Source organism: Triticum aestivum, chromosome 3D, assembly GCF_018294505.1.
Source record: "Triticum aestivum cultivar Chinese Spring chromosome 3D, IWGSC CS RefSeq v2.1, whole genome shotgun sequence".
NCBI lineage: Eukaryota > Viridiplantae > Streptophyta > Magnoliopsida > Poales > Poaceae > Triticum > Triticum aestivum.
In genome coordinates, this window is record NC_057802.1 from 602477120 (window position 1) to 602502268 (window position 25149).

General features: G+C 46.0%; 2 protein-coding genes across 2 annotated transcripts; one reads left to right on the forward strand and one right to left on the reverse strand.

The window, feature by feature from the left end:
• Window positions 1-11224: 11224 nt before the first annotated feature.
• LOC123075830 (uncharacterized) lies at window positions 11225-14069 on the forward strand. Its single transcript, XM_044498344.1, has 4 exons — window positions 11225-11629; window positions 12533-12957; window positions 13055-13602; window positions 13741-14069. The coding sequence occupies exons 1-3, from the start codon at window positions 11471-11473 to the stop codon at window positions 13596-13598; spliced, it is 1128 nt and encodes a 375-aa protein (XP_044354279.1). The 5' UTR covers window positions 11225-11470; the 3' UTR covers window positions 13599-13602; window positions 13741-14069.
• Window positions 14070-14926: 857 nt separating this feature from the next.
• On the reverse strand, window positions 14927-17149 carry LOC123080871 (uncharacterized). Its single transcript, XM_044503816.1, has 3 exons — window positions 16740-17149; window positions 16405-16640; window positions 14927-15715 (listed from the first exon to the last, which is right to left on the reverse strand). Exons 1-3 carry the CDS (start codon window positions 17047-17049, stop codon window positions 15131-15133), a joined length of 1131 nt encoding a protein of 376 aa, XP_044359751.1. The 5' UTR covers window positions 17050-17149; the 3' UTR covers window positions 14927-15130.
• Between the last annotated feature and the right edge of the window lie 8000 nt (window positions 17150-25149).

A 25149-nucleotide genomic window follows, 5' to 3' on the forward strand; every position in this document is an offset into this window, starting at 1 on the left:
CATCGCAATTAAGCAAAGAGTAAACTAGTAACAGTCAATGGACTGGGAACACAGCACCCCGCTCCGATAATGTGCTGCACTACTGTACCCGCGTGTTGAACCTGCAGCACTTTTGTCGAGATATTTTAGTAGACCCTTGAGGTCCTCGTTTATTTTATTGGCCCTGTCCTATTTTGTGCCAAATTTTAATCATAAATTTAATTAAGAAAATGTTAATGCATGTCATCAAAAATTATATCGCTGCGTTCGTATTTGAATATAGTTTTTCGACAATATTATTTTTACTATGTATAACTTATATTTTCTTAGTTAAAATCATGGTCAAAATATGGCCCCAAATATGAAGGGACTAGTAAATCAAATATGATCCCAAATTGTAGAAACTTTAATTCATAAGAACCTTTTCAATAGAGGGTGTTTTATTTATATGATTACAAACCTTAGCAAATCTAAGGGATTTGTGATTGCAGTCACTCAAAAACATGGGAAACCACTTAATTTTGTGCTTTACCTAAAAAAACTTAATTTTGTGCTTTCTCACACGTGATATTTTATCTACCATAATATTTACGGTGGCACATAATTGTATAATTTCCTATTGCACGATGTGAATATACATGAACTACAAATATATTTCTCAGTCACTTTGACACATTAAACATGATCCCCTCGTAATATGAATTTATATCACAATCTCTTGTGTTCAGTACAATAGACAGAATTATAGAAAGAAAAGATATATATACTACTAAAACAGAGAGCAGTGGCGTCATCTGGACGTAGTCATTCGAGCTCCGTCGTAGATTCCTGCTGTCTCCTTGGGACGGTGATGTTAGGGTTTCTCGTTATGTGGCGGGATTTGGTGTCAGCTTTTTCAAATCTTTTCAAGGGTTCAACGACAACGGCTACGGCTTCAAGGCACTAGTCCTTACTCCTTAGGGGGCATGTGCACGAAGACTTCTCGATTGTCATCGACAAGGTCAAGCCGACTCCTGTAGGGGAGCGGTGACAGCGGAGAGATAGAGGCGTGTAGGCGGCTTGTTCTGGCGACTGTAATGGTCATTCGGTGTTCTTGGGATCTCGATGTAATTTTTATTATGTTTGAGGTGCTTTTTTACTTTCAGTGAATTTTGATAATAATCAACAAAAAAACAGAAAGCAGCGTTTCTTGGCGGACTGAGGAATAGGGAGAAGAGTGGTGGGGAAGAGGAACAGTGGATGAAAGGTAGGGGTGGGGAGTGAGCGTGTATGCAATAGAAGGGGGGGGGCTAAATTTTGTGTTTTGACCCTTTTGACAAAGAATTTTAGGATCTGACCCCGGTTTCAAAAAAATTCGGGATTTGACCCTTTTGCTACCGCCAGGGGCTCTGGCAGTAGGGTTAGACAACCTACCGCCAAAGCACCTAGCGGTAGGGTGTGACGGAGGGGGGCGGCGGCCGTTTGACTGCGCTGACATGGATAAGTACCTACCGCCAGGTGGCCTGGCGGTAGGCTGTCTAACCCTACCGCCAGATCCCCTGGCGGTAGGTTGTGGCAGGGTTTTGCAGTACAAACCTTCTGTAACGAAATGTGCAATGGACCTGGCGGTAGGTTCACCCTACCGCCATGGGGGCAGGTGTGACCCTACCGCCAGGTCCCCTGGCGGTAGGGTCCTGTGTTTTTCTAGTGTAAAGCTTCTGTAACGAAGAATGCAAGGGCCCTGGCGGTAGGTGCGCCCTACCGCCATGGGGGCTGGCGGTAGGGTGTCTGACCCTACCGCCAGGCGCCTTGGCGGTAGGGTCCTCTATTTTGTTGTTTCTAGTTCATTTGGTTGCTTGTTTTCGAATTCAATATGACAGCAATATCACAGCAAGTTTTACAAATATGACAGCAATATCACAGATTTTAAACAATTAAACTTGGGCATCACATAGATCCACATTAGATAACTTGTGCATATAACATTTCAAACGAACTTCAACGGAGTTCCACATAGTAGCAAACACATAGATCCACAAATAGCAAACACATAGTTCCACGTAGTTTCACAACCACTAGACAAGTTCAACCAAACGAAGTTCAACCAAACTAAAAGAGCCAAGTATCGAAGAGCATAATCAGTTGCTCCTTCCCCTCTTTGAGGTATGGTCCTCGTTACTCTTTGAACGAGTCTCTACGGTCTTCTTCTTGGGCCGGCGAGGAACCGGTTTCTGGAAAGGGTCCGGACTCAGCATATCCTTCTTCTTCGGATTCCTCTTCTTCGGCAGCTGAGATGCTTGAGATGTTTGAGTTGGTGGAGGTCCATAATCTTCATCAAACTCCTCCTCCCCGTTGCTCTCATCCTCCTTCTCCTCCCCTTCTTCATGTGTGGCCTCCTCCTCCTCATCCTCTTCCTCCTCCTCCTCCTCCTCCTCCTCCTCCTCCACCTCCCCAACCAACCTAAACGACGAGGGAGCATGGCTCGATGTGCCGATGAGACCCTGTGTGGCTACAGGCTGATAAGCTTCAACTGACCCAGCTCCAGCACACCCAAGCAGCCCTACCAGCTTGCGACAACGCTGCACGAACTTCTGCACTCACAATGAAACAAGGTCATAATAAGTATCAGATCGACTGGTTGCAAGTGAACAAGATGCATCTGTTTCGAGGAGGCTGAAATTGTACCTTCATCGTCCCCCTCACTTTGTTCTCCGATTGTGTGCTCCCGAGGAGATCACCTAGTGCATCTGAGGCTTCAAAGATGCATCTGTTCAGCTCACCAGACTACAACGGCATAAGTCAGTCATGATGACGAATGAACTAATTTAAATACAACCGTCAGTTCAAACTTACCACTCTGTTGATGAGGGGTGCAAACTCCATAAATCCACTGTGCATGTCTCTGATGCCGGTCTGGTAGGCCTCTTCCTCGGGGTCATCCCTCTCCAGCTCCGCGATGTCTTCCGCCGTCCACCGAGGCCTGAGACGAAGACGGTGCTTCTGGCCATCATCGTACCACCTCATGTGTCGGCCCAGGTAAGCATCCCAGTCAGTCACTTTCCTCTCCCCATCTTTACGGAACCTCCGTCGGTTCCACTCCGTCACATGAGTTTTATGCTCCTCTCCCCAGTCTGTGATCGACTGATTCTTCTGCCGGCTCATCCTGCAAGGCATAAGCAACAAGAATCATCATAAGCGCAATAAGATCATCATAAGCAACAAGAAACATGATAATCGTAATGAAATCATGGGCACGGAGAACAAAGCGCTCACAGGTGGAGCGCGTGGCCGCCGGTATCGGTGGGCTGGCCCGGTGGGGTATGCTGATAAATCCCAAACTGCGTGGCCACGCGGTGTGGCAAGTGCCACTCGACGGCGTACACACAGATCATGGGCACGATGCACCGCCAGAGACCACGGTCTGCATCGCACATCACGTTCAGATCAAAGTCCCACTCTCGGTCTTGTCGATACGGCCACCAGTTTACCTATTACATATACATTGGTAAGTTCCCACTCTCGGTCAAAAGTGGAATCAAAGAGAAATGTGTTGAGCGAGTTCATATACATGCGTATGCGTCAAAGCGTCCAACTCGTTGGTGTAGGTCTTGTACGAAGTCTTGTTTAGGCCCGTGTAGAGTTTGACAACGTCCCACTCGTAAGCTACGGTGGGGTTTCGAGTCTCGTCGCCGTCTTCGCTATAGTCTTCCCATGAGCGTCTTGGCATCTTCTCCGGACGCCCCACCGGCAGCCGCTCCCACATCCAAATGGAGAAGGCCCAGACAAAGCCACCCATATTGGACTTGTCTCCCGTCCTCTGCGTTGCGTCGTCAAGCTGCAAAACATCAAATGAGTATCAGACATAAGAAAATGTCATGGACACACTTTCGTAGGTAGGTAGGCAATTAGACACTCTCTTACCGAAAGGTATAGGTAGGCGAGAGATGCGGTCCCCCAACTGTACCCTGCATCCCAGTCCGCTAGGAAGAACAGATACGCCCAGTTGGCAGAGTTCCCGGAGCTGTCTGGAAACACGACCTCTGAGAGAATATACCACAGATAGGCCCTCGCGTACAACTCCACAATCACCTCATCTGCGCCTTGGGGGCATGTCTTCCGGTGCTCCGAGAGCCAGGTCAACGGCACACCGGATGTACGATTACTCTTGGCACCGGGGCAGTCACCGATGAGGGTGGTGACCCTCTCCTGCCAGTTGGTCCTCTCCACTCGACCGGTGAGTGCATGACCCTCGACCGGCATGGCAGTAATAATCCCCCAGTCCTCGAGGGTCACCGTCATCTCCCCGCATGGCAGATGGAAAGAATGGGTCTCCGGTCGCCACCGGTCAATCAGAGCTGTGAGAGCTGCGTGGACAAGCGTCGGTGGCTGACGCTTGAACTGCAACATGAAACCCAACAGACGGGCTTTCTTGAAGAACGGCGCGTAGCGCTCGTCGTAGTCCATATGCCCATGAACCCCGTGACCCCTCATGCGCAGTGGCTGGAGCATCTGTCAAATAGTGAACGCCAAAAGTTAGGAAATCATTTTCATCAATCCGAAAACTTTGATCAATATTTCATTCATATCACTTACCTCTCCGTTCTCTATGGAACGGGCACGATGACCCTTGTCGAATGCCCAGTCCAGCATGGAGTACCGTTGGCCGATGTTGTCCGCAAGAGGTGGCCGCCTTAATAGAATTTCATAAACAAAAGCACCATAAGCATAAGCATACATAAACAAACAATGAACTCAAATCATATCAAAATGCATCATATCAAAATAAAATTTTAAGCATATTCCTCCAACAACATCTACTACACATGATGGATCAAATCATATCAACATGCATCATATCAAAAAAACCTCCAACATACATCATATCATCATATTTTTAAATAAATTTTTCCAAACAACATCTTCATATCATCATATCAACATGCATCATCAAACTAGGGTTCATCTTCACACTAGATCATATCATCATATCAACATGCATCATCAAACTAGGGTTCATCCTCATATCAACATTACATCATAATTTGCTTAACAAAAAAATTTATGAACTAGGGTTCATCTTCACACTAACATATGAACTATTGATTAGAGTTCATATCCAATACCACTAGTTACTAAAGAACTAAGAACTACAACTACAATCAATCTTAGGTGAAAAAATCCAATCTAAGTTCAAAAATATGAGGGATTTCAAGCAAATAATGTGTCGAATCGGAAGCAAGTTTGCAAAAACTAATTGGAGGGATTGGAGGAGCTTACGTTTCTCTCTTCGGGGCCATCTCGATCCGCAAAAACGGTGAAGAATCAGTGAAGATCCAAGGGGGGAGTGGAGGAGATGAGAGAGGGACAGAGGGCCGACTTGGGGGAGAAAATGAGGAACTGCCGACGGGGGGGGGGGGGGGGAGGGGGAGGGGTGGGGAGATGGGCAGGGGCGCGGGGGTTTCGGGGCAATTAACTGCCCGGACCCTACCGCCAGGGGCTCTGGCGGTAGGGTTAGACAGGCTACCGCCAGGTCCCCTGGCGGTAGGGTACTTATCCACGTCAGCCGCCGTCCCCCTCCGTCGCACCCTACCGCCAGGGGACCTGGCGGTAGCCTGTCTAACCCTACCGCCAGAACCCCTGGCGGTAGGAAAAAGGGTCAAATCCCGAAAAAAATTCAAACCAGGGTCAGATCCTAAAATTCTTCGTTAGAAGGGTCAAAACACGAAATTTTGCCGAAGGAGAGGGTGGGAGAGAGAAATGGCTTGTCCTGTTTTCGTGGCATGCAGTAAAAAGGTCAGGTTTCCGTGGCATGCGGTAGAGACAAGAGGAGTGAATGCATCTCCTCTGTCCAATCTTTCGTGCTTGTCCTGTTCGTCCTCTCTCTCTCTCCATGGAATGGAATGGGTGGCCCTTTTTAATTGCGCTCTGCTGCATCAGCGGGAAACCGGGGAAGATGATGAGACCTGGCCGTGGAGAGAGAGCGCGCTAGACAGCTAGAGAGAGGGAGGGGGGGGGGGGGGGGGGGGGGGACGGCGATGCCGCGTCCGATTGTCGATGGGTTGTACGCGCGCGGGATGGCCTGGCCTTCTTTGTCGCCGCGTACAGGTTCACGACAGCGTGCCGGCCGGTTCCTCGACGGCGTTCAGCCCGTATGCCGACGAGGCGTGCGCGCTGGTCGGCATGTACGTTTGGTTTGGCCGAGGTTACGTCCGTCCGTCCGTCTCCATGCATCCATGCATGAGGTAATCATTGGCATCTGCATGCGTCGAACAGCTTGTCCAGCGATTAGGATCAGGGCGCGTTCTTGTTGCGCAATCGCGTTTGTCGGCGTCTGCGAGTGATCGACTGTACTTTTTTTAACAGGCAGAAGCACTGTTTTTTCTTACAGGAAAAACGATAAAAATGTAATGTACAAAGTGGCGCACGATTTTTAAGGAAGGCATCAAAAAAACCCCGAGAAAAGACAAAGAAAAGACGCACTCAGCCAATGCCCACACATGGCATGGCCCTAACAAATGCCAAATCCCGTTGCTTTGTGGCCTCCAAGGTCAGCATGGCAACCTCTCGGTGATCATGCGGAGACCCGTGAAGATGCGCATGTTTCTCTCTTTTCAGATAGACCACAAAAGGTGTAGATGATCCTCCCGCTTCGTCGTCGTGATATTTGCTTCTAGTTCCGGAGAGGTTTGAAATAAGGACGTTGTGTGGAGGTGGGCAGTTCATCCTGTAGTAGTGTAGTGCACGGGAACCAGTCCTAGGTGCATGGATGGAGCACGCTGCTTGAGCCACGGCGCCGATCGACTTGCTCTCCCGTGTGTGTTGTGCGTGGGGGCCCGGCCCCAACCCAGTGCATGAAAACTGACGCATGCATGTACGTTTGGTTTTGCCGAGGCCACGTACGTACGTCCGTCCCTCTACATGCATGCATGGCACGTGCATGCGTCGAACAGCTTGTCCAGCGAGTAGGATCATGGCGTCGTTGATGCCGGCGTCGGGTCGAGCATGACGAGGCCACGCCACCGGCTCAATCACGCTTGGTGGCGTCTGCCAGTGATCGATCATACTGCATACACGACATGTTGGTTAGTACTTAGTAGGTAGAGGGAGTGAATGTGGTGGTGGATCCAAGGCGGTCCCTCCGTAGGACACGTCACACGTACGTAAGTTAAGTGGAAGAATCCGATAAGCTAAAAACTCATTGCAGAGACTTAAATCTTAATACCCGCGCCTGCTATACCCAGCACATCCACGTCTTTTTTTCTTCCGTTCCGGTGCGGTGATGTCACTTCTACCGCACTACAGTAAACGCGTCTGCTACTACTGGAATAGTAAAACAGTCAAGAATTCTACATCTACTGTAGTAGTAACAGTGAATGGACTCGACCAGGGCACATGTGCTGCACTACTGTTGCGTGTATACTACTGTCCTTCCTACTTTGTGAGAGAGGGAGGGGGAGGGGGAGGGAGAGAGAGCACAATAGTTAAACCTCAGTCAAGTAAAAATCCAATTTGGATCAGTCGATTTTCCCTAGAAGGAAGCAGTCGCAGGAGTGGAGGAAGAAGCCGCTAGAGTGAAGGAAGGAACTCGTTAGAGGGCTACCCGATCACCTGTAGTTAGGGGGCGGCAACACGGTGGTGGTGCAAGTTCGCCGGAGAAAAAACCGGTCATTGCCGGGGCTAGTGGGATGGCCGGCGGCAGTGGCGGGAGGTTCAAGGGAGGGCAGGCCATCTAGGCGGTTGCGGGAGCGCCGCCGGCCGCGGGTGGTGGTGACGGTGACCTAGATTGGGGTGTACTCACCACGTCGGCCTATCATTCATGGGCCGGGCCAAGGGCCACCGACAACCAAAGAATGGGCACATAAGCTATGGCCATCGGCATACTCAAGATGGAATCCTCCGAAGACTTTGCGTATACTTCAAGGGATATTCAAATATTCGGCATGTTTATATCTAGATGCAACCGACCATGTGTAGCCCTAGGTACCCCGTCGGCCCCTATATAAGCCGAGGGTTTAGGTCAGTAGAGGCAAGTTAGATTCATTCATACGATCTCGAGGTAGATCGTCATGTACTTTGTACCCCATCTACAATTAATGCAATACAAGCAGGAAGAAGGATTTTACCTCTTCGAGAGGGCCTGAATAGTGTGTCTCAAGCCGAGACCACCAGATCGGGGCCCCTACCCGAGATCTGCCGGATTAGCTCCGACATTGGTGGCCCATACACGTCCCACTGTGTGGTCATGCAGGCTCGATGGAGGTATCGGTTAACAATCATACCCACACCGGCATAATCTCTATGTCGTAACATCAAAACCTCGGCTCAACCGAGACACAAGAACGTTCAAAACTCCTATTCATCGTGTGGACATAAATCCCGACGTTTCAAATCTGGCGATCGGATCCCCTACCGTATCTTTGGATCTGGCCGAGGATCCTCAAGCGGTCGCCACCCGGGAGCTGGTTTCGCACCTGTCACCGGATAACAGTAACACCTGGTCGGGCCTAGCCTGGAGCTCAAACCCGAAGATTCATCATTGGAACCCGATCGAGGTGGCCGCACAGTCCAGCCCAAGGCCGACATCAAGCCCGCCTCGTGAAGATCTCTCCGGGAAACCGACATTAGATCTATCCGGGATGAAATTTTCTGTCCCACCCACCCCCACGTGGCGTACTGCCCTGATAACTTAGGGCCAACCGACGTCAGGGATTTGGCTTAAGTTACACAAAAACCAAAAGAAACAGTCTGGCAGTTATGGATGAGATTCATGTTCGTAAAGAACAAAATCCCAGAATGTTGTAATGCGGAGGCTTTAGCAGCATTGCGATTCAATTGCCAAGACGCAGGACTCACAGACACTTTGGCATGAAGACACATTAGAACGTTCCTGAGCTATCAGACATCGTAACAAGATATTGCGTCATGGAAGACGACTGGCTAGAGCAGAAACAACAAAAGAATTCGATTCAAGACCTATTAGATTCTAGCGATGACAGGTGCCCACGTCTCAGCCGGCGCCAAAAGCGCTTAAGGGTTGACAAGACAGTTGATCAGTCGAAACGTAAGAAGAAACGGTCGGGCAAGGGACCCAAGTCTGGTTGGACGTGATTTTGGATGGACCATGTGCAATCCACTCTGTCTCCTTGAACACAAATCCAACCCACTGGCTTCAAGCATGTTGGGCCGTCAGACAGGTGACAAAAGGAGGAATAAACCTCCTAGATAATCTCAGAACTCAGAAAAGCCGAGCAAAAGCACCAAGCTGGAAGCAACAGTCCTCTGATGCGACGAGGTCCTAATGCTCTATGAGACTAACCCCTCACGAAACAAGGACAAGGTAGCTCTTCGGGAGATCAACTGCGTTAATCACGTGGTATCCTCGGACAGAAGATAGTCGGACATCCGAGGAGTCGCGGCCTTGGTCCTCAACCCTATAATAGGCTGCTATCGATTAACCAATGTCCTAATGGACGGAGGTAGTAGCTTAAACCTCATTTACGAGGATACTTGGAAAAGATGCAGTTCGACAAGTCGAAGATTGAGCCAAGTCGGATTGCCTTCAAAGGAATAATCCAAGGAAGAGAAGCACGATGCATCGGCAGGGTCATGTTAGACGTGATATTCGGTACACCCGAAAACTACCGAACCGAGGAGTTAACCTTCAACATCATACCTTTATGAAGTGGTTACCATGCGCTCCTCGGACGAGATGCGTTCGCCAAGTTCCACGTTGTCCCGCATTATGCTTATGCCAGAGCCAAACGGTGTAATCACAATCCAAAGCAACGCGGCCAGATTGCTTAAAGCTGAGAACAAAATGACATGATTGTGTGCGCCCGTCAACAAGGATGCCGTCATCCTCGACAAAAGATCTAAATCCACATCATTCAAACCAGCCGACAAAATAGTTAAATATCAAGTTCATCCCGATGACCCATCTAAAACGGCTTCCATCGAAACTCAGCTGGACGCAGAGCTCACTGAAGCACTGCGCAATTTCCTCCTGGAAAATTATGAAATTTTATCCTGGTATCCATCAGACATGCCAGGAGTACCGAGAAACCTCGCAGAGCACAACATCAACATCGAAACCAAAAAGACACACAATGGGAGAAAACTAGCCAAGCTGCTAGAAGCCGGAATCATCCGAGAAATCAAACACCCAGAGTGGCTGGCAAATTTGGTCATGGTGCCAAAAAAGGAGAACTCATGCCGCCTTTGTGTTGACTTTAAAGACGTCAACAAGGCCTGCCCAAAGGACCTGTTCCCGCTACCACGGACCGACTAGATCGTTGATGCCACAGCCGGGCATGACTTCTCTGCTTCCTCGACACCTACTCAGTCTATCACAGATAAAGACGGAGGGATCCAACCAGGCGTCCAATGAGTTCATGACTCCCTATGGGCAATTTCGTTTCAACACAATGCCCTTCGGCCTAAAAAACGTTGGCGCTACTTACCCGCAAATGATTTAAACATGTCTAGAGCCACAAATCGGCAAAACAGTCGAAGCATGCGTGGACGATGTGGTCGTGAAAACTAGACAGTCCAGTAATCTTGGGGAAACATTCAAAAATCTCCAAGCATACAATATAAGTTAAATCAGAAAAAATGTGTCTTCGGTGCGCCATCCGACAAACTGCTCGGCTTCATCGTATCCCATAAAGGAGGGAAGCAAATCCTGACAAGATCAAAGCACTGGCACGATTAGAGGTGTCAGTGATGACGAGATCTATTTCCCGGCATTGGCGACGGCGCCTAGCCCTGGCCAGCAGCGGCGGAGAGGGGAAAGAAGATCTACGGTCACGATTGCCCACGAGCACGCGGCAAACCGGCGCAAACTTCAGCCGGTCGCACGGCCAGAATCATTCACCTTTCCTGATTTTCCCTAAACACAAGAATTATTTTGTTTTATGCCACGCACGTAAACAAATGGTCGTCCATCGAGAACGCCCAATCTCTCTATGTCTCTCTCATCGTGGATCTCTCTCGCCCACTCTCATTGGCAATGGAGAGCAGTAGTGGGAGAGTACCGTGGGAGGAGGAGGATCATATATCATAAACTGGCAGCAAAGCAGCAGCAGCTAAGAATCTTTTCTTTTGATCCGCCATGATCACATGCATGGGCATGGCAGAGTACTAGAGTGACTCCTCCCTACCCTCTCCTCTTTATACCTCTCTCCCCGGTTTCCCGTTGCAGCTCGCTCTCTCTCTCTCTCTCTTGCCAAGCTTGGTTTCCCGTTGCAGCTCTCTCTCCCTCTCTAGCCAAAGGTGGTGGCAGGCTTTCTCAGTCCCTCCCCACTGTCCATTGCTCTCTCTCTCTCTCTCTCCACTGTGTGCTTGACTGCTTGCTTTCGGTCAGCACAGCAGGCTTTCCCCACCCCTCCTCTACACACACACCGACGCGGCCACTCCATCTCACTCCCACTCCCACCTCGTCGCCTCCGCCTTCCTCTCATCCCATTCATCCACCAAGAAAGAGGAGCCCCTTGTCTCTGCTGTGCTGACCGAGATGCTGGGTCGGAATCGGAGGGGTAGGGGGAGGGGAAGGGGTAGGGGAAGAGCCGGGGCGGAAGCGGATCCGCCGGGCGTCGGCGTCGAGGAGGTGACCACGCAGCTCGTGTTCGAGCAAAACAGGCCCATTTGCGCGCCTCTGCAGCAACAACTTAGTGTGAGTACTTCTTTCGCCTTGTCTCACAATCTCCACCACCGCCGGTGCAAAACTTGGCGCCCTAGGCTAGGACTAGGACGCTGCTAAGCTCGGCGGTCCTCTCACCTTTTTCTTGTCTTCTTGGGAAAGTTTGTTTGCTTGTTTGTTCAAGAACCATGAGCAGGAGGAAGCTGCCGTAGTGCCTGTGCCTCAACCTGTCATTGCCCCGTGCGTTCATGGCTTAGGCTAAATAATTTACTGGTTTGGGCGTGCGTGATTTGCGGGTACCACCGGCCAGCGCAATAATGGTAGCTTTAGTCTGAATGTTGCTCTGCACTTGCGCTGGTTCAGTTTTGACATTAGGATCTTTAGTCTGAATAATATTGTCCTGTAGTTGCGCTGGTTCAGCTTCGACAGTTTCCTTCAGCTTATGCTGTTCTGCTTCTGCACGTTTGGCCATGGCATGAGCAGCTAGATCACGCTGCATTCTGGCGTGACACAAACAACCTGTCCGCATCAATTTCTTGGAATAATGTTTTTCTTTCTGCTAGCTTACATTTACCTCACAAGGTTGCTCCTTTCAAACACCTAGTGCTACTAAGTACCAGTTGCTTGATGAGTGTATGCCACGGGCCACAGGCACTTAGTGATATATGTAAGCACACATCGGTTTCAAAATTTTCATAGACGGGTAATGGAGTTTTCCTGGCCATATCCCATATGTTTCCTTTAGCAGTTCCATTTAGTAAGAGTAGTGAGGTATCAGTTCTGCTTTGTTGCTAATCATCTTTACATCATTGTTTGGACCATGAAAATTTTATATTCTTGTATCATTATTGTTTCTCTCCTGGCAGTATATATTAGCAGCCAACTAATATATATGGTAATAAATATATAATGCTGAATTTGTTTCTTGCATTTTAGGATGTCCCCGTACTCAAATTTAACCTGGGAGCAGAAATTTTGGAAGTTGAATACCATAGGGTCATCACAGAGATTAACAAGAGAGCTAGCAAAATAGCCCCTGGGCTGTACATGAACAAACCAATAACACCCATCCAAAATCCACAAAACTGTCCAAAGCCCTATAACTATGATGATCGAACCAAGTGGGGACATAGCTACTATACCGTTGAGATGAGGTTCCACCGCAAATGTCCGCATCCATTTCGTGGAGTGAGGATTCAGATCATCTTTAGGGACTATGATGGTTATATGCTGGGGTATGGGAGGCGTATGAATGGACACTGGACCAACTGGTACTACTGCAGCAAGAAAGAGTTCCCAATCCCTTTCTTTATTCAAGAAGGCGCGATAAAACTACCATTCCGAGAAGACTATGTCATGAAGTAAGTAAATTTTTCAACATTGTCCTTATCTCATCAGTTCAATTGTGCGTGCTTATGTGCTTAACAAACCATTGCTCTCACTTTAAACATCACGTAGGCCTCTTATTGGTGGAGCTGCAACGTTTATGAATATCTTTAAACAATTTGCACGATACCCGGAAATGGGAAACTCACAAGAGCTATTAGAGGCGTTTCTCTCCGCTGTGGTGGTTCTGTCAGAGGCAAGGCGCATCATTTGGGTATTTAGGGAAGTGAAGAATCGGATCCGACGAAATGAAGCACCATCAGATCTTGACTGTAAGGTCCCTGGAAAGGAACTCCCCACTGGATTGGCTTGGACCTCAATTGGAGACTGGACCATGGACAGTAAACAGGTTTTAGGTTCTGCGTTCAAGGGAGAATATACGCCACGTACCGGTCAAAAATTCGCGGAAACTGTGGTACCTGTCAAGACGTTTGGGCAACTTATCTCACAAGATGAAGAATCTGGACACCTAAGCCTACTGATGCGCGTGGAGAATATAGCAGCTCCGGAGGGTGGGTGGGTGCTCACAAGGTTGAAGATGAAGGTGAATAATCCTGGACTTCGAGTCATTGACCCAGGATTCCCTGACGATCCAGAATTATCTGATGATGAGTGATCAGGTTTGCACTTCAAGTACCCACATGTTAATCAAATCAAAGGAAACTAATTCTGCTTGCATCTTACTTACTAGTACAACCTAATTCTGTACATGCGAACCTCAGGTTCTCACACATTATCTGTTTCTTTAATTTGCCCAGTTAGCTTGCTGCTACCGCATGCCCAAGGAGGAGGAAAGGAGAAGAAAGAAGATGGCCAAGAATTGCGGGGTGGGTTTCAGTCTGATCATATCGTCGCGTGTCAATTGTCAAGTCGCAAGTTTAATTTCGTCTTAGTTAGTGTTGAACCCTAAAGTTGCAAGTTTCACTATTATCCTCTTGGAAAGAATTATGTTGTTTTCTACCTTGTGTGTACTCGAGAACGTATCGTTATGTGATGCACCTGGTTATTTCTGTATTGTATTGCATTGCATTGCTCTGCTTTTGCTTTTGTTTAATAGTGAAGCCAACAAGATAGATGGTTTCGATAATGTGTTCCGTTTTATGTGTTGTGTTGTGTATGTCCCTCTGAAAAGAATTCAGCCTTACCATGGGATTGGCACAGGCTTCCATCCTACTTATTTTTTGGTCTGCTAGCCGAACCAGAATGGTACTGTGATAACTGCTGATCGATCATTATCTGGAGCGTGTTATGGGAAGCCCTGTGAAGTTTCTTCAGAACATGTTTTCCTGCTTTTAATGTTTGCATTCTCTTTTTTCCTGCAATCTTGCTACGCCAACGATGGTGCTCACGCAAAAAAACTAGGATGAAGCTTTGCTTTGGGCAATCATGAGTGCCAAGCGTGAGTAATGTAATGCCACAAGAGTAATCTTCTTTTTACCCACCTTGTGGGGTTATGTCTAAAATTATCTTGATCAATGAAAATCGCAAATCTTTTGTCTTATTTAAAAAAGTCTAAAATTCCCTAATTCTACTACATCAGCTTGCCATGGTTAGCACGAACACTGAATATGGCGGTAAAGGTACTACACGGAAAGATCTATACTGGCCTCATATTTTCACAAAAAAAGATAAAGTGATTCTGATGACTTTGAACCGAAATTACAAGTTTAAGGACAATTTTATTTTGCCCTCAAAATACAATGTGTGCTGATTAACAACGCCTTCTCTCTCAGAGAGAACATTCCAGTTATAGATAAAATCTCTGTGAGCTTCTAAAAAAGACTAACCAAATTACAAGTGTAAGGACAAATTTATTTTGGCCTCAAAATACAATGTGTGCTGATTAACAATGGCTTGTCTCTCTCAGAGAGAACATTCCAGTTATAGATAAAATCTCTGTGAGCTTCTAAAAAGGACTAAAATCAGAACAAGACATGGTTCACGTTACTTAGCAGAATTAGAAAGAGAATCCGAGAATACTTAAAGTGGTATAAAACTTTGCCCATGCAAAAGCATCGACCACCAGTTACTAGTTACTACACAAACCACACACCAGTTCACACTAATTGACAAGCCACTTCTCTACAGTTACATAAACCAGTCTAGCAACGAAAGCAAACATAAATTTAACTAGTCACGAGGATGAGATCAAATGCTGAAAAGAGACCAGGCAACTGTAACTTCCATCCAGCAGTCGAGCGCCTCCACAGGCATGTAATGAGTGGCTTTTCCAGCATCTTCAGCTGCAATCCAAATACCTGCTATCGCTCGGCCTTCTTCCCCACCAGCACCACGTTGTAAGATAGACAGCCCCAGCTTCCCATCCTTTTCAACACAAATAACACTTCTTGATAACTTGACAAAGCCATCGGCATCAACAGGCAATTTATCACAATTAAGTTCAAGCAGTGAGATTTGGATGTCTCTTTTCTTGGAGGTGCTAGCAGTTAGTACACCTCGAAAACCATGTGGCCATCGCCCTTTAAAGACTCGAACAAAAATTGTGGCCTCCACAGAACTAAAAGCAGTGTAGTATTGCATCTCCACTGTGCAAAGCTTGCTAGTGTACTCAATAGGAAGGAAGCAGCCCAACCTGTATGAGTCCACAAATTTGTTTAAATCTTTATCTTCAGATTCAGTAGTACCCTTCACTTTGAGCTTAACCTCCAAATGTGAGTTATCATGCGACATGACAACACCGCGGCTAGGACCTGTCAGTGTTAGGTATGAATCCTGCATGCATCAATAACAAATTAAGTAAACAATGTACGTAATATATTTATCTTTCATCAATAATTAAGACTCACAATGGAATATATTCAATAAATCCAATGTTGGTAAAAAATGAGGATGTACACATTGAAACATAATCATCTATCAACTAATTACAAGTAAAAAAAGTTATTTTCATCAATAATAGGACTGTAGAGAAATATATTCAATTCATCTAACATTGATAATAATAAATAATAATAATACGATAATTGTATACTCAAACAGAGGAAAGCAAATCTAATTTGAAGATCTGCAAATGCGTTGCAAGCAGAGGCATTACATATCTCATAGCAAAAACTGGACATATGCATCATGTTAAAAATTCCCCTTCAAGATCGTACAGGTTTATTTAGCATCTTGTTATCTTCGAAACCATTAAGCAAAAGCTACTAGCAGATTTACATCTATGTAAACTCGAGTTGCGATCAGTATTGAGTTGCGATCAGTATTGCAACAACTTTGTTCAGAAACACATTGTTTGTGGGCATGAATTGTAAAGCTTATGACTTGATTCTAGATACACATACACTACACTAGTAAGACCAAGTTTGATAAGTAATGAATGTCTGGTGAAGCACAAAAGATAGTGAATTTTGCTGCCATTGCTATTTGTCCATTGTAATCCATGTCCTAGAGTGGGAAAATACCTGCTCAGTGATACTTTGGCAGTCGTCCCTTTCACGGCTGAAAGCCACATTTCGCATGCGATCCACCCCATCGCGCACGGCGACGACACCGTAGACATCGAGGGGCCACTGCAAGCCACCAGTAAGGTCCTTGACTTGGACGGAGACGATCTGCAGTGTGTCCTCCGGCATGACCATGTACGGGAAACCAGGGCGCCAGAAGTTGGCGTCCGTGAAACGCATGCAGGGGATTTGTGCTGCATCCATCAATCAATCATAGGATATTACACGAGCAATCAAGGATGCAGGCAGGCAAGAAGGAAACTGAAAAGAGATGAGCAGGACTGGCCGCTTACTGACGGCATCGAAGGGGATCTTGCCGTGCGACCAGACATCGATCCATCTCTCGCGGAACCTCTCCCACGATTCGCTGCAGAACTTCTCCCAGCTCTCCTCGCGCTCGCGCAGCTCCTCGGGCGTCGGAGGGTTTGCCAGCCCTCTCTCGAACTCCTCCCACCACTTCCAGGACCTTTCTTCTTCTTCTTCCGCCGCCGCCCTAGCAGCTTCCGCAGCCGCAGCCTCCGCCTCTGCCTTGGCAGCTTTTCCACTCGCTTTCCTAGGCCTCTTCTTGCGCTCCATCTCAATGCCCACCTCCATCACCTCCATCTCCGCTTCCGAAGAACCGATCTAATCTCGCCACCGCCGTCCGCAATTTGATATTTTTGGTATCGCAAAATGGTAAGAACCCTAGATCGGATTGGGGTCGCGTTGTATACTCCAGGGCCATACCCACATGGGCTGCGCTACTTTTATGGGCCTACCAAAGAACCGACCCACACATAGCTCATTCGTAAATAAAAAGAAAAGCGAACAGTTCAAATTAGTATGTTTTTATTTCACTAGTTAAAAATACTCCTGATCAGCGTTTGTTCTAGGGTTTTCCTTCGGCCGCCGTCGCCGCCGCCATCTAAGAAATTTAGGTCCCCTCGCCTTCAGCTGCCATCTTGGCGCTGAGAGGTGGGGGACCTCGGATCTTCATGACCTAAGAACCGACCCAGTGATCATCATAGTTGTGTGAAAATAAGTTTCCTTTCGTTCTTTGATGGTGCCATGAGGTTAATGAGTTTTCTGTCCTCTCAGGTCCAATTGTTCGAATCTGATGATTTTATGTTGTTGTGTCAAGCTTTTTTTTGTTGGTTTGATTCTTTGTGGAGGTGAAATCTTTCATCGGCACCATGGTGAAGATATAGTGATTCGACGACCTGCACTTCTAGAGGATCATCCCGGACCCAAATACATTTATTGATAAAGGCTTCCCATCTTTCTAGATGGGCGACTCAAGGCGCTTTCAAAAACCATTTTTAGTAATGTTCGTGCGGGTGAAAGAGTGACAATGTCATTGCTCAAGTCTAATTGCAGACTCTTTACCGAAGTTTTTGGAGTATTTCTTCGAGAAGAGATTGATACCGCGAAGAAGGTGTTTACAAGAGATTTCATTTTAATTCTTAGTTATAGAAGTTACTTTGTATTTTCTTAGATCTTAGGTCCAAATCATTGTACCTGTAATTGTTATGGCTATCAATAATGTTACAAGTGTTTCTCGAAAAAAAATACTCCTTCTGTTTTAATTTACTATGTATAATTTGTTATAAGTTTAAATTTATAAAGTTTCACAATGTTCATAAAATATAAATGACCATTTACAATAAAAAAATATATATGATGTGAAAATATATTCAATAATGAATCTATGATATTGATTGATATTGTAGCTGTTAACATTTTTTATATTTATATTCAAATTAAAAAAATTTAACTTAACATAAAGTTAATATGTAGACTAAATAAAAATGGATGGAGTACATTCAACTAAACGAAAATGTCAAAACATTCTTTTTTTTAGCAAAAAAAGGCGTATAAAAATGTTGATGCAACTAAAAAATCTTGCATTTGTTTAAATGTTCATGTAACTAAAAGATTTTTTGAAAAAATTAACAAATGCCCATGTGTTTAATAAAATATTCATGTGATTTTAAAAGTGCTCATACCTTTTCCAAAAATGTTAATGCAATTTTAAAAAGATTTTAACTATTAGAACCTATTCCTGCCTCAGTCCAAAGTCTAAAAACCCTTTGTTATAAAAAATCAAAGCAAAACTTAATACTAAAGTTTTAAGTGATGGGTCGCTTGACAGTTTAGTCACTAGTAGAAAAAGGGTCATTTGTCCCGGTTCATAAGGCCCATATGTCCCAGTTGGGGAACCGGGACTAAAGGATCGTTACTAATGCCCTAGGCCTTTAGTCCCGGTTCTTATACCATCAGGGACAGATGGGCCGCCACGTGGCCGCTCCGGCGAGCCCAGGCAGGAGGGCCTTTCATCCCGGTTGGTAGCACCAACTGAGACCAATAAGCTTCCACGCGTCAGCATTTCAGGGGCTGGTTTTTTTTTGAAAGGAGGTGGTTTAGGGGTTTTGGGGGTTAATTTAGGTTGTTATAGGTAGCTAATAGAGAGATGTGTCCTCTCTTATCTCCGTGCTACTGCTATACTGCTATTTCTAAACATGACTTAGATTGAAATGAGGCAACATGTGGTGCATGTCGAAAGTAATACTAATCCTAACTTGATCAAGTTTGGATTGTACTACTTTCGACATGCACCACATGCATGTTGGCTTCACTTCAATCTAATCCATGTTCATTTCACCCACAGATATATAATAACTCTTCATGCTCGCATCATGCATCATCATAATAACAAGTCCTACTAATCATCATCATACAACTTCTACTCGTTATTAATAACAAGTCATACGATCATCATCCTGATACTCATCGAACCAACCCTACTTAATTGTTCTTAGCACATGATCATCAGTATTATGTAGGACCTAAATACTCTGTTTAAGGTAAAATAGCATAAAACAATATAGACCCTGACTCTCCATTATGGAGAATGGAGATCATCCTGTCTCCAATTCTTGCGCGGCGCTTCCTTTTGCTTCCAAGAACCTCCTTATGACTGTCCATACATTTTTTCCATTTTCTGATTAGCATGTCTCCACTTCTTTTAGAAATCCGGTATGGACAGTTGAGATTCGTAGGATGACCTGGATATATGTTCAAAACACGAAGGTTGCCATTCTGATACATCAAATGAGGCACACAATCCTGTGGGATTCTCTGTTGAAAAACATAGTAATAACTTCATAGTTAGCAATGATGTACTAGTTTTAGAAGTATGTAAAAGATGCACGGATGTCGTAATAGTAAAAAATCTTACCAGGGTATCTCCATGGTAGTTACCGTAGTTCAACACATGCACTAGTGGCAAGTATTGACCATAATGTTGAGGAGTTTGATTGTAGATATTGTAATTCTCAAGATCAGTACAAAATCCGACCAGATGATTTTTCTCCTGATAAGTTAACTCGGAGCCATCGGTGTAGTGGGTTTTGTCTACCATGTTCCGCACATTGTTTGAACAATCAAAATAAGCTGTCAATGGAAATAAGCTGTCAACTATTTTGAATTAAATAATATAAATTAGTTAATAATTAAATATGTTTGAGAAACTCACATAGCGGTAGAACTGGAGGCGTATCAACAAGGACTCAAATGTCCATATTGTCTTGGTCGATGTCAGGATCACCAAGATCCATGGTGACAAGCATACCCTCATCAAAACCATACATCTTGCAAAGTGCTTCCCATTTTTTGCAACCAAAATGGGTTATGCTCTCAGAATTGTAGAGCTTTACTTCAAAATCCACACCATGATGGGTCCTTAGGTGAATTTTCTTTGTTTCGAAACTTTCATGGTCTTCAAAACCCATCCTCTCCAAGACATAGCGTCTTGCATGGCATGGGATAAGCTAGTCGAATTGTAAAAGATGAAAAGTACACGTTGAAATATTTGAAGTCGTGCTTAATTACGAAAAAATAACACTTGTCGTCGTTGCGTACCGTTTCAACATCGAAGGTCTCCTCCAGCTTAATGCTGAAGCGCCGATCTTCGTCCACGTGAGGCCTGTCGCACTGACCTCGGTCGTCGTGGCACCAGTCGCACTCCCCCGGGAGACTTTCGTCGTCCGAGTACGACATTTCCTATGTTCATAATTCAAATGTTAAACATCTACAATTAAATATATGTACTAAAAAACCTAAGTTAGATCATTATTATTCATCACGGGTTGACTATCGGTTTGTCGAGTCTTTTATTGAAAACTCTCAGCTCACGTGCTGTATACATTCGACCGTTGGTGATGGTCGCTCCTCCTTTCATCCCCGAGTGCATTACACCAAAATGTCTAGCACACGGGAATGAGGGAGAAGCGACCCCGACGACAACAGTCGGGATTATTCGCCTTCTCATATATATATGGTGGAACTCTCCCTCACTGATTCCTCTCTCACATTTGCGACCGTCGGTGATGGTAGCTCCTCCTTTCGTTCCCGAGTGCATTTCACCAAATTGTCTAGCACACGGGAACGAAGGAGAAGCTACCCCCACGACAACAGTTGGGATTCTTCGTCCTCTCATATATGGTGGAGACTTGACAGACTTAAAGTCAACCCGAAATATTGTTTAATTATCTTTCTAAAAGAGGATTTGGCTGGTCTCACCTCGAGGTCGGAGGGGGTCGGTGACGGGGACGACGGCGGGGATGATGGAGGGGCCGGGGGCTCCTAGATTTCTGCGAAAACAAAAACCCTATAAGCTATCAACTAATCATATGCATACACCTTGCATAGTGCTCTCCAATTTTAGCATTCAAAGTAGGAGTAGTTTTCCAATTTGAGCATTCAATAAGCAAAATCAAATCGCAAAATAAAGTAGTATTCAAATTAGGATGCATTCAATTATAAACAAAACTACATCATCTCCATGCGTCCGTACATCGTCGAATATTATCACTAATACACCTCGAATACTTTCATACATATAGCATCGCCAGTACAGCTAGAACCGTAGCACCCGACGGGTATCGGCGCAGGCGGTGGACACCCAAAGAGAAGGAACCATCACAGGATCGCTCCAGTGAGATCCCTGAAGAACCTGCCAGGTACTGTCGAACCTGCCCTCCAACGCAACCATGTAGCGACGGACGTGCTCGTCCTCCTCGCTGACACGGTGACGTACCACCTCCGCGGTGTCCGGAAGCCTCGGCACCGTCACTGGCCCACGCGACCGCCACCAAACAAGGATCGGGTCAACGACGGGCTGGCTCGTCACCAAGCTACGCCCCCCGGAAGGTAGCATCTCCCAAACCAGCCCGGCGGAGCCTAGTCCCGGACATTGCCCCTCTGATCAAGCCGGCCTCCTCCGCCGAGTCGACGACGAGGATGCGGGATAGGCATCATCGACGTCGATGCGGGAATAATTGCTTTAACTAAAAAAATAAACTAGTTCTATTCATTTCCTTGCTAAAAATAAACTACTTCTATAGTAAAATAAACTAGTTTTGTTAAATCAACTAGTTCAACTACTAAGCACTTACTATAAATAGAATAAAGGAGTACTTACTAATTAAAAATAAACTAGTTTAACTAGTTCTATATTTTTCTAACTAATTATATTAAACACTTTCTCTTCTTATTCTATGAACAAAATTACAACAGAAAAAAATCATAAAAATTCTATGAACAAAATAAAAATTCTATGAACAAAATTACAACAGAAAAAAATAAAAAAATTCTATGAAAAAATTGACATATTCTTTGCATATATATGAACACACAAAAATTTGCATATTCAACAATAATATCACCAAAAAACTCTATGAACAGAAAAAAATTCTAACTTTTGCATATTATTCATTTATGAACAAATTACAACAACTCAATTAACTACACATCTAAACTACGCATCTAAATTAACTACACATCTAAATTAGGAAATTCATATATGGAGCTCTCACTGCGCAACGGGGCGGCGATCGACAAGGAGGCAGGGCACGGGGGCGACGGTGAGGGGCGCGGCGACGACGACGGTGAGGGGCGCGGCGACGGGCGATGAGGAGGCAGGGGGCGGCGACGGCGACGGTGAGGGGCGCGGCGGCGGGCGGCGACGGCGACGGTGAGGGGCGCGGCGGCGGGCGGCGACGGCGACGGTGAGGGGCGCGGCGACGGGCGGCGAGGAGGCAGGAGGGCGCGGGGCGGCGACGGCGTTTGGGCGGCGCGGGACGGCGTCGGAGGCAGGGGTGACGACGGCGACAACGAGGCGCAGAGGGGCAGCCTGGCGGCGGCGTCGGGCGGGGAAGACGAACTGAATGAAAATTTTCACAAGAGCTAGTTATATAGACGAAGCATTTGTTCCGGTTTGTGACAGCAACCGGTACCAATGCCACCCTTTAGTCCCGGTTGGTGCCACCAACCAGGACCAAAGGGTGGCATTGGTACCGGTTAGTGCCACGAACCGGTACCAATGCACACCTTTAGTCCCGGTTAGTGCCACCAACCAGGACCAAAGGCCTTGTGCTGCTGTGCCCGCGTCGAAAGTTTAGTCCCACCTCGCTAGTTGAGAGGGGCGCGCAGTGGTTTATAAGCCCCACTGCCGCACCCCTCTCGAGCTCCTCTCCATTGCAGGCTTACGGGCCTAATTGACACTGCTATGCCTGATGGGCCTACTGGGCCTTCTGCTGGCCTGAATCCTGGCCCATGGGTTGGTTTCTAGTTGTATTCACGCAGTGGTGGTCCAGTAGGTGGCATATTTTTTATTTTTTCCCTTTTTTTTGTTTTCTTTTTTGCTTTATTTATTTTGTTTTGTTTCTACTTACAACAAAAAACTTATTTATTTTATTTTATTTTGTTTCTGATTACTTATTTATTTCACTTTATGATAATTCTGGATGCACTTCGTGCAAGAAAGTAGAGAGGGTTATGGCAAAAACTGGATGCACTTCGTGTACAAAACGGACAATCTGTTTCGAAGTATCAGGATTTCATACGAAAACTCGTCCGTTACAACAGACATTTCAAATGAACTACGAAAAGGTTGAAAGTTGGCATGATATCATCATAATAGTTGTGGAGAGAAAGTCTTCACTTTTTTTCGCTTGTGTGCTTTGCTTATTGCGCCGTAACCAAGGATAATCTTCATCGTTTATCAAGATGCTTGGGTTAGCATTGACTTTGAAGGGAGGAATTTCATGAAACTTTTCATAATCTTCAGACATGTCTGTCTTGCCCTCCACTCCCACGATGTCCCTTTTTCCTGAAAGAACTATGTGGCGCTTTGGCTCATCATATGATGTATTCGCTTCCTTATCTTTTCTTTTTCTCGGTTTGGTAGACATGTCCTTCACATAGATAACCTGTGCCATATCATTGGCTAGGACGAACGGTTCATCAATGTACCCAAGATTGTTCAGATCCACTGTTGTCACTCCGTACTGTGGGTCTACCTGTACCCCGCCTCCTGACAGATTGACCCATTTGCACTTAAACAAAGGGACCTTAAAATCATGTCCGTAGTCAAGTTCCCATATGTCCATTATGTAACCATAATATGTGTCATTTCCCCTCTCGGTTGCTGCATCAAAGTGGACACCGCTGTTTTGGTTGGTGCTCTTTTGATCTTGGGCGATCGTGTAAAATGTATTCCCATTTATCTCGTATCCTTTGTAAGTCAATACAGTCGAAGATGGTCCCCTGGACAACGAGTACAGCTCATCACAAACAGTGGTGTCACCTCTGAGACGTGTTTCCAACCAACTGCTGAAAGTCCTGATGTGTTCACATGTAATCCAGTCGTCACACTGCTCCGGGTGTTTGGAGCGCAAACTGTTCTTGTGTTCATCGACATACGGGGTCACCAAGGTAGAGTTCTGTAGAACTGTGTAGTGTGCTTGAGACCAAGAATGCCCGTCCCTGCATATTATTGAGTCCGCTCCTAGCGTGCCTTTTCCAGTCGGTCTCCCATCATACCGCGATTTATGGAGACCTATCTTCTTAAGGCCAGGAATGAAGTCAACACAAAACCCAACGACATCCTTTGTTTGATGGCCCATGGAGATGCTTCCTTCTGGCCTAGCACAGTTACGGACATATTTCTTTAGGACTCCCATGAACCTCTCAAAGGGGAACATTGTGACGCCCCCAATTTGACCGTACACTAATCATGCACACAAATGTGTACGATCAAGATCAGGGACTCACGGGAAGATATCACAACACAACTCTAAAACATAATTAAGTCATACAAGCATCATAATACAAGCCAGGGGCCTCGAGGGCTCGAATACAAGTGCTCTATCATAGACGAGTCAGCGGAAATAACAATATCTAAATACAGACATAAGTTAAACAAGTTTTCCTTAAGAAGGCTAGCACAAAAGTAGCAACGATCGAAAAGGAAAGGCCTCCTGCCTGGGACCTCCTAACTACTCCTCGAAGCCGAACTCCATGTAGAATCATCCTCGGGATCTCTAGCTCCTGGACTCCAGCATCTGGTTGCGACAATCAGGTATAGAAAGGGGAAAAGAGGGAGAAAAGCAACCGCGAGTACTCATCCAAAGTACTCGCAAGCAAGGAGCTACACTACATATGCATGGGTATATGTGTAAAGGGCCATATCAGTGGACTGAACTGCAGAATGCCAGAATAAGGGCGGATAGCTAGTCCTGTCGAAGACTACGCTTCTGGCAGCCTCCATCTTGCAGCATGTAGAAGAGAGTAGACCGAAGTCCTCCAGGTAGCATCGTATAGCATAATCCTACCCGGCGATCCCCTCCTCGTCGCCCTGTTAGAGAGCGATCACCGGGTTAT